Source organism: Hibiscus syriacus, unplaced genomic scaffold (genome assembly GCF_006381635.1).
Source record: "Hibiscus syriacus cultivar Baekdansim isolate YM2019G1 unplaced genomic scaffold, ASM638163v2 tig00112153_pilon, whole genome shotgun sequence".
Lineage (NCBI taxonomy): Eukaryota > Viridiplantae > Streptophyta > Magnoliopsida > Malvales > Malvaceae > Hibiscus > Hibiscus syriacus.
In genome coordinates this window covers 852840-863217 of record NW_024063262.1, presented here as the reverse complement: position 1 = coordinate 863217, position 10378 = coordinate 852840, and the positions used below count along the sequence as shown (strand labels likewise).

The following is a 10378-nucleotide window of genomic DNA, read 5'->3' as shown; positions in this document are numbered from 1 at the left end:
GGCGCTGATCCCGGTATTATCTCAATCTGAAATTCCACCTCTCTGTCCAGAGGTAAACCTGACAACTCTGCAAGAAATACATATGGGAACTCTCTGACTATGGAATTTCTTCAATCCCTTTCTCCTTGTTTTTAACATACAACACGTTAGCAATGAACCCCTGACATCTCTGTAGTAATAAATTCTTTGCTGACATCACTGATATTACACTTGCCAATGGATTTCATCCTTCACTAAATACCATAACTTCCACACCTTCTGAGCTTATCAACATTACCCTCTTCAGTCTACAATCAACATTAGCATGATAACAATATAACCAATCCATTCCCAGTATCACTTCAAATTCGTCAAAATACAATTCCATCAGATTAACAGGGAATTAAATTCCCTGAATCCGTATGGGACACCCTCGACACAATTTATTTACTCGAACATTGTGCCCTAACGGGTTAGTCACTATCACATCATTACTAGTAGCTTCTTACTGAATTTTTAATTCTTTTACCAAATTACTACTAATGTAAGAATATGTAGAACCCGAATCAATTATTACTAAATCACTTTTTTCATACAATTGAAAGATACCTGCTATAATTTTTGGGCCATCTCAATCCTCATTGGTCTTGAGATTATACACTCGAGTAGTGGAGCGTATCTCTTGTTGAGTATATGACTCTGGCTGACTTCTTCCTCTACCTATACCCCTTCCCCTCTAAGTCATAGAAGCATACCTCTCCGGTTGTGCAGACTCCCTGACAATTATTGGACAGTCCCGAATAAAATATTCAATATCCCCACATTTAAAGCAAGCTCCAGAAATCATTCTACAAATTCCCGGATGATTCCTTCCACAATGTGGACACTATCTGACTTGGCCCTGGTTAGATCTCCTAGTTCTAGATCCCACAGACTGAGTTTGTCTAGTTCTCATCAGATTTAAACCTCTAACGGATGATGCAACTAACTCCTATCTCGCCTGGGGTCGAGAACCAAGATCTCTGCCCCTTTTTACTGGTGCAGAACTTAAAAAACCACTCGTTCTTTTAGACGTTTGAGCTCTTTGGTCTCTAAACCTTTCATTCTGAGCTCTTTCTAGAGCTTTGGCACAGTTAACTACTTCTTGGAATGAGGACATGTTCAACACAATCAGCATCTCTTTCAATCGAGGATGCAATCCTTCCACAAACCACTCACAATCATCCTTATATGTAGGAATAAGTTCGGCAGAAAAGCGGCTCAACTTGTTGAACTCACACTCATATTCATACAATGTGTGATTTCATTGCTTTAGATTCACAAACTCTTGCTTCATCTGTCGGATGAACTGATCTCCTATATACTTAAGTTTCAATTCCTCTAAAAACAAGAACTAAGTTATCTAATCACTATTTATTCTTAGTATAACATTAGTTCACCAAATTCTTGCTTGCCCTCGGAGCAAGGAGACCACTCCATCTAGCTTCTCTGAATCAGAATAATGAAGCCCCTCAAGCAAGATTTTCATATCATTGAGCCAAAGGCCCACAACAACATGACCTTCTTCGGCTTCACCCCTAAAATTTGGAGCTCCCAAACCCTTCAACTCCTTCGCAACATTCATTCTCTGATTAAAGAGGCAGGAGGTTGGAAACGTGCCAAGACAGCGTCCAACGTCTTAAAGAAAATATCTTGATCACCTATAGGTACTCCAGAAGTTGTATGTTTTTCACCTTGCCTGGCCAGGGCAGGTAAATTACTCCTCTCAGCGGGCCTATCGTCTCCCGCTTCACTTTGAGAACTATCATGTCTGAACATCTAATAAGACATAACCATATCATTCTATTAGCAAAACAACATACTCACTATTCTATCAGATCATAAGTTCTCACTATTTTGTTGCATGTATACATTTAAAATCATTATAAACTTCGATTTATGCCTAGAATCAGCTAAACCATAGCTCTGATATCATTAAATATAACACCCCAACCCATATCTGACTCAGATACGAATCTGAGGTGTCACATTGACTTTTTAAAACGTTTAATTTGACAAAATCTCATAAAATTTAAAACTTTTATTAAAAGAACAGTGTAATAATTTACATAAACACTATCACAACAGTTACAAAATCGATAGAGAATATATGATTCAAATTGTAATTACATGCCAACATGATTATTACAACAAAATGACATACTACTTTAAATCACTTCTGATCTGATCGCTTCAAAGGAGATGCTGCCTTTTTAGACCTTAACTCTGGTCTTCCTACTTCTTGGTACCTACGTGTAAACCACTTACACGCTAAGTCATAGACTTAGTGAGGCATACTAGAACATGTAACCATGAATTCCTGACACATGCACTACTATCATTCCATCATGACATTACAATTTGCATGTAACTACTAAACTATAACATATATGATCATGACATGCACAAGTGAAACCGAACTTCTTATGAAAGTTTCAATTCAATTTATCTTTAAATGCCCATGTAAAATATTAAGAACAGGAGGTACGTGAGTACACTAAGGTTGTGCACAATTGCTGTCACCATAGCTCGAATAAATTCCCACTAGGGGTACTTAAAATTTGTGTCGAATGACCACTATGTCCCAAATGACCACTTATAACCCTCGACTCTTAGCATGCCAATTATACATACAACTCTCATATCATATATCATGGGCTTAAATATGAATACCTGTTACATTTTCAAATCACTTCTCATATAAACAAATCACATATTCATATATGATCATTTATCTTTTCATACATAACTTGAAATTATTCTCTTATAGTTGCATTCATCACATATTATAACACATTAAAGCATATATGAATTATGCAAGTACTCATTATAATCATAACATATGCTTGTACATGAATATGAAATCATGAACTCATGAACTCAACTATAAAAAATAGACTTATCACAAGTCTTATTTCCATAAAACAATATATATACTAACTATGGTATGCACTCACCTTAGCCTTGCTTAATACCAAATTCACTTTTATAATTCTATCTCCTTGGATCGATCTTGACTCTGTGGTCATTCCGGAACTTGTTTGTGCTCAAAATCTACACGAATATAATCTAATGAATATCGAAACTTTAAATGCTCAGAAAAGATTCATACTAATTTAAACTAACTAAAATACTAATATTAAGTTCTCTAACTTAAGGAGTATCGGTACTACAAGAACAATACCGATACTCCTATTATATGGTATCGATACCCCCTAGGTATCGATACCAAAATTAAATTCGATGTTTTTTGGTATCGATACCCTTAACCTGGTATCAATACTACTATATTATGGTACCAATACCACCTTCCCATGTATTCAATTCCCTTTGAATATCTTTACCAAATTCAGACCTATGGTATCGATACTGTTCAAACTAGTATTGATACCCATACACCAAATATCCCTCTTTTCTTCTTGAAGTATTAGTATTGGATGAAGCAGTACCGATACCCAAGCCCAAATTTTCTCATTTTAACTCAAAAATTTACTCATTTCAGCTCAAAGACTTCATGTCTTAATCCCTTTCATACCCTTAACTCAAGTACACATACTTAAACCAATTTCTATTCATTCAATACATCCTTATCCTCAAAAGCCCATCCTCTATATGAAAATCAAGAATCGTGCCCAATTTTCAATATTTTCTACTTTCAAATATATCACTTTATATATTTTAATTAAGTTGATGACAAGTAAATTCTAATCTCAAACTTAATTTACTAAGTCTCTTCCAAGGTTTCACTTATCTCACTCTTATCTTTAATCCTTCCTAACTCCATCATCTTTTGATTTGAAGATAACTTAAGCTTTCCTTAAGCCTAAGTATCACCTAAGGATCATAAATCAAAATTAAATTCAATAAATAATTAACTAACAAGAAAACTCACATTTCCAATGTCTTTCACGTATAGAGGAGGAAGAAGAAGGAGATAACTCTCGAAACTTAACTTTGCCTTGTTTTACTTCCACGTGGGTATAAATATAACCTCTACTAATTTTAATTATTTTCTTCACCAAATGACCAATTTGCCCTTCCATTCATCATTCTTTCTAATTCAATACTGCATAACATTTCCCATACAAGTCCATAAACTTTTCAAATTATCTACTTTAGTCACCAAATTTTGAAGTTTTATAATTTAGTCACTAACCCGGTATTGAGGATGTTACATGTCGAATGAGACATTTCCTTCGAAAGAGAAATACCATGTCTCATAGGGAAGAATCCTTTTTTGTATTCTTCCATACTGAACTTTTTCAGTACTTTGTCTATATATATACTTTGACTCAGACCTATAAGTCGTCTAGATCCTTCTCTATATATCTTAACTCTTGGGATATATGTTGCCTCACCCAAATATTTCATATAAAATCAACTACCCAACCAAGTCTTGACATACTGTAAAGTAGGTATATCATTTCTTATGATTAGTATGTCGTATACATACAAGATTAGGAAAGAAACAATGCTCCCACTAGCCTTTCTATAAACACAAGGCTCATCTTCTTTTCTGATAAAATAAAACTTTTTGATTGCATCATTGAAATGAATATTCCAGCTTCGAGAAGCTTGTTTTAGTCCATAAATAGACCTCTGTAGCTTGCAAACTTTTCTAACATTTCCTGGAGCAATAAAACCTTCTAGTTGTGTCATATACACAACCTCTTCGAGTTTTCCATTAAGAAAAGAGGTTTTGATGTCCATTTTCCATATTTCATAATCATGGAATGCAGTTATTGAAAGCAAAATTCGAATGGATTTAAACATAGTAACAAGGGAAAAGATTTCATCATAGTTTATTCCATGAACTTGTCGAAAACCTTTAGCGACTAATCGCCCCTTGTATGTTTGTACGTTACCATCCATATTAGTTTTCTTCTTGAAAATCCATTTACACCCTATAGATTTGACCACTTCAGGTGGTTCAACCAAAGTCTATACTTGGTTTACTAACATGGAATCCATATCAAATCTCATGGCTTCAAGCCATTTCTTAGAGTCTAGGCTCGACACTGCCTCTTGATAAGTTCTAGGCTTATCTTGATCCATAAGAAGAACGTCTCCGTGTGTGGTAACAAGAAATCTATATCTCTCAGGCTCATGGTGCTCTCTTATGGATCTAACAGTGATTGTGTTTCTAATTTTAGGACAAATTATATTATGTCAAAATTATTCGGGTTTGAATTAGTTCAATATAAGGTTAATTCATGTTCGGATGGACTTCAAGTCGATTCCTGTTTAGATCGAGTCACATCATTCAAATATAAAATCCAGGCTGGGCAATATTAGTTTCAATTGAACTTCAAGTCATGTCATTTTTGGGTGAATTATTTTTCGCCTCTCACGAGTGTCTAATTGTAATTTGTAATTGTATAAGAGTTGGAGTAAATTACAAAAAAAAATAGAAATAATTATGGCTCAACTTTGGATAAAATATAATTTTAAGGACTAAGTTAAACAAACATGAAACTATATACTAAAATTTAAATAAATCAAACAACATGCAATGATAAAATTTCTGATGGTAAAGTAGTTGGGCTTTTAACCTTATCAAACATTTGTTATAATATCCAAGAGCTTAAATTTTAATATAAATTTATTTAGTTAAATTAATTGTAATTTGAATGTACTAAGTTGTAACAAATTTAATTCGTACATTTATAATTATGTTAGTTCTGGTATTTATAAAATTAATAATTTTTTAATCACATGTTCTAATATTATCGTAAGTAATATCATGTTCTAATATTATCATAAAATTTTAAACATGCATAAAATTCACTCTAATCAAACATATATTCATATTCACAATCAGAGACTTCAAATGGCAATTTCGTCAAATATTTCCAAGTTCAACCCTAAAGAGATCGATCTTTTTATTTTTTGGCAATAGCCAGTGGATCGGTCCACTCACAAAAGAGATTGATTCGTTCACTAGAATCACTCAAAATCAAGCTAGAACATGTAAGGTTTGGCCATTTTAGTACTCCTAATAGTTGTTAATCTTAGTGAACATACAAGATCATGCTTTGAACATAAAAATCAACATGCTATAATTATGAGTAACGTTACATCACATTAACTTGCTTTAAAATAAAGATTTGTGTTCATGGTCATTTTAAGCACGTTAGTGCACAACATGACATTTTTTAATTCTTAGCTAAAGTAACCACTCATGCATGTAATTGACACTTCCATATTCTAATTAACTTATCAATGAACAACATCGAAGCATGGCATCATCCAATTTAGCATTTGTCAATGTAACATACAATTAAACATGTTAGCAACAATACCAAGTCCAATCATCATACTAAATGTCCATAATGCATCCACAAATCAACACTAAACCATAAGTAATTTTACTTTAATCATGCATTAATAAAAGGAAATTGAAATCCAAAAACGAAAACAAATCGGAAACCAATAATCAATGTCTAAAATATCATACAATAGACAGCGCATATCTTGTTCAAGTCACTAAAACGTTAATTTATCAAATCAAAACGTTTTGAAATGTTTCGCCTGACCGCCGTTCACTCCAAGGTGTATCTAGGACTAGAAAACAAGTAATCAATGAGTGTGAGCTCAAACGAACTCAATGAACATATAGTAATAACTACAAAGTCACAACCATCAAGTAGGTTACTTTAGGACATTCAACATGCTCATGTATGCAATTCACTCTCAATTATTAAGTGGCATTTTATGTAATTCATATAACAAGTAGACAACTGTAGTAACCATAGTTGTGCATGTAAATAACCCTTTCTTATTAACCATTTAGATGGCGCTTTTTAGGCAAAACAATCTTTGGTCCTATGCCTAGTACTTTACTAAAATGACACTTGGCAATAGAAGGTTAAGATAGCATTAGGGTGGCTGTTGTAGGACCCCTTCCTTTCGTGTTTCACACAAGATGCAGTCGTAGAGAGTGTTGCTATTATAAAATTATAAAGATATTCCATTCTGTAGTTATTACAATTTTTAAGTGAATAACTTATTTAATTAAATTTATGCTATCTTTATTTTTTAATGAAATTAATATTATAAATCGTGGAATAATAATTATTGTAATATAAAAAGTCAAAAAGGATAGAATATAGAATAAAACCTTATATACTAAAATTGCATGCAGAAGAAGACATAAGTTTACCGCCATCGGCATCACTACCAACACCACTAACAGTCCCAACACCAAAACACACTTTCATCTCAACCTTCTTTTAGTGACAGAAGCTACTGGAATTTCATCTAACTTCTGCATGGAACGATTTAAATAATTAATTTCAAGGGTTTAATTTAATTTAATTTAATTTACTTGGCAACGCCTATAAATAGAGAGCTTGGCCTTAACTTTTTTTTCTCATTCAACAAGGCTTGTTTTACGTGTTTTTGGTGCTGCATTCTTGATTTTGCTCCTTGCTGATATAGCTTTTGCTGCTATGCCATTTAAGGATGTAGGAAGAGGAGGAGGTGGTGGTGGAGGTGGAGGAAGTAGTGGCGGTGCTAATGGTTTGAGTTCAGGTTCTGGATATGGCTCGGGATATGGTTCAGGACGAAGTGGAGGAGGAGGTAGTGGTGGTGGTGGAGGAGGAGGTGGAGGTGGAGGTGGAGGTGGAGGTGAAGGCTATGGGTCAGGCAACGGGTCGGGGTATGGTTAGGGATCCGGATCAGGGTATGGATCTAGCGGTGGGATAGGAGGTGGTGGAGGCGGCGGCGGAGGTAGGGGAGGTGGCGGCAGCGGCGGATGCAATGGAGGTTCAGGATATGGGTCTGGATCAGGGTACGGAAGTTGGTCAGGATATGGAAGTGGTGATGGTGGTGGTAGGGGTGGAGGAGGTGGCAGTGGAGGTGGAGGCAATAGTTCGGGCTATGGAAGCGGGTCAGGCTATGGTTCAGGGTATGGTAGCGGTAGAGATGATGATTACTCGCCATAAAAAAGTTTTGAAGTAAAGGCCAAGGATGAATTGAATTTACATAGTATTTAGCCATATATTAAACAAGTTTAGCATTTTATGGTATCCCTAAATAAAGCACCACTGCTTGCACGCATTTCCATTATTATATATTTTCATAAATATTTTTAAGACTTCAAGTATTTTGTAAGGACTTCTACACATTTGTTATTCGAGTACATCAACAAGGTAGAACTTTCATAAAAAAAAATAGAACTTTTATCTTTGAAATTTTTCTTTATTTTAAAATCAGTATTAAATATAATTAAAGTATCCGTGGTAAACTGAGATTTATTATTTGATATAGTTATAAGAATGTTTATATTATTTTGTTTTATATAATTTTTTATTAATTTAGAGTAAATATAATATAATATTCATTCAAAGATAACTCATAATCATTTAACATTTAACATTGAACAATCACACTCTTGGTATCATGGTGCTCGAACTCGGATCATCAAAAAGTAACAACAATTCATTTTACAATCGAATTCATTTTACAATCGAAGTCGTTTGGTTTATACTATGTTGTATAAATTAGAATTTTAACATTTACTTTGAAAATGTAATACATTTATATTTAATTAAAAACAAATATTCATCCTAAGTGATATTATATAGTTTTTTTAAATATTATTAAAACAGTTATTGACATTATTTCAAAAAAATCTCAGACGAAAAATAATTAACTTCAAATCAGTGTATATACGGATAGTGTTCATATATATTTTCATGTATCATGACTATGTTTAAGTTATTTTATATTTATTTAGTTTTTAATAAATAAATTAATTTTGATTATAAAATTTTAGTACACATATCATATTTCTATGTTTTTATTGTAGTATTATATTTATGTTATACAACTGTATTATGTTTTAATATTATTAAACTTGTATTAATTTAAAACATATATTGATTTGTTTAATATTTTATAATGTATTCATAAGAGATATTATTTTAATCTTGTTTGATATTAGATCTCAAGTTTGATATTTGATAATTTTCCATTGCCTCTCATAAAAAAAAACTTTCTACTAACCACAATGTTTTTCCAGATTTAAAGAATTTAAACATATTAAAAGATAAATTTATCCATATTAGTTAATAAAATAAATTATGTATTTTATATTTTTTTACCAATAATCTCATTCTTTAAGTTTTATATTATATCTAGTTCTTATGTCTATAAATATAAAGATAATAACACATTTTTCTCTTTATTCTTATATCTTTTCTTCTTATTTTTTTAATTGTTGTTATCGACTTGCCTTTTTCAACAACAACAATTCATTTGTAAGGGTTCAAACTATTTTAAGGGTTTTAATTGTACACGTCTCTAATTATCAAAAGAAAATCATTCAGTTGTGAATTATCCATTCCAACTTAAAATCTTACTTGAATTTAAACAAAATATTAAATCAGTTAAAGATACATTAAACCAATGCTCACAATCCAAATTATAAAACTAAATTCTTAGAACTCGAATTCATATTCAAAATTGGAATAAACAATGTTTGTAACGGTTAAAGAATGATTGTTATCCGAAGAAATATCATATTTGAACATAATGTCTGTAAGGGTGTTTGAACGTTTATTGTTAAATGATTACGAGTTTTTTTCAAATAAATACTACCCGATAATCATTTTAGATTAGGGTAAATTACATCGTTCCTCACTGAACTTTACTCTCTCTCCTATTTTGCTCAGCCAATTTTCAATTCTTCTATATTGCTCACTGAACTTTATAGATTGAATCATTTTGCTTACTCTGCCGTTAACTATCTAATGGACGGCTAATGTGGCTTTATATATATATATATATATTAATGTTTCAATTTGAAGTGTAATAATTAAATAAAAAAATCTTAATCGCATCATCCTCCCTTTTCGACTCCCACCCTACCCCACATCTTCCTTCTTCGACCACCATATTAATCACCCCTTTTAGAACAATCACCGTCACAATCAAGTTGCCCTAAATACCTTAAGCCCGTTTGGGCCTAAAGTGTCACACTAGGATGCCGAGGCTACCCCTGAGTTTCAAACCTGTTCATTTTTTTTCAAACGTACTGAATTGAATCATAATTAAAACATAAATAACGAATATGAAACATTTTAAAAAAATCAGAGCTCCGTGACACGTAATTTAAAACAAATAACACATCTTAATGTTTACCACTCAAATGCATAAGTAGGTTCTATGAATACACATGACCACTAAAGCTACAATATAATACTCTGTCGGAGATGTTCAAAGTCCTGCTACAATGGTACTCCACGAACGACCCAGAGTAAAAATATGCTAATGGAAAACATCTAAAGGCTGAGCACACAAAGCCCATCAGTATAATCGCTAATCTAGAGAAGCATAAGAATTTCATAAATACAAG

General features: G+C 32.6%; 1 protein-coding gene across 1 annotated transcript; it reads left to right on the top strand.

The window, feature by feature from the left end:
• Positions 1-6865: 6865 nt before the first annotated feature.
• Positions 6866-7964, top strand: LOC120175009 (glycine-rich cell wall structural protein 2-like). The gene is made up of 3 exons (XM_039181716.1): positions 6866-6885; positions 7403-7599; positions 7702-7964. The coding sequence occupies exons 1-3, from the start codon at positions 6866-6868 to the stop codon at positions 7962-7964; spliced, it is 480 nt and encodes a 159-aa protein (XP_039037647.1).
• The last annotated feature ends 2414 nt before the right edge of the window (positions 7965-10378 follow it).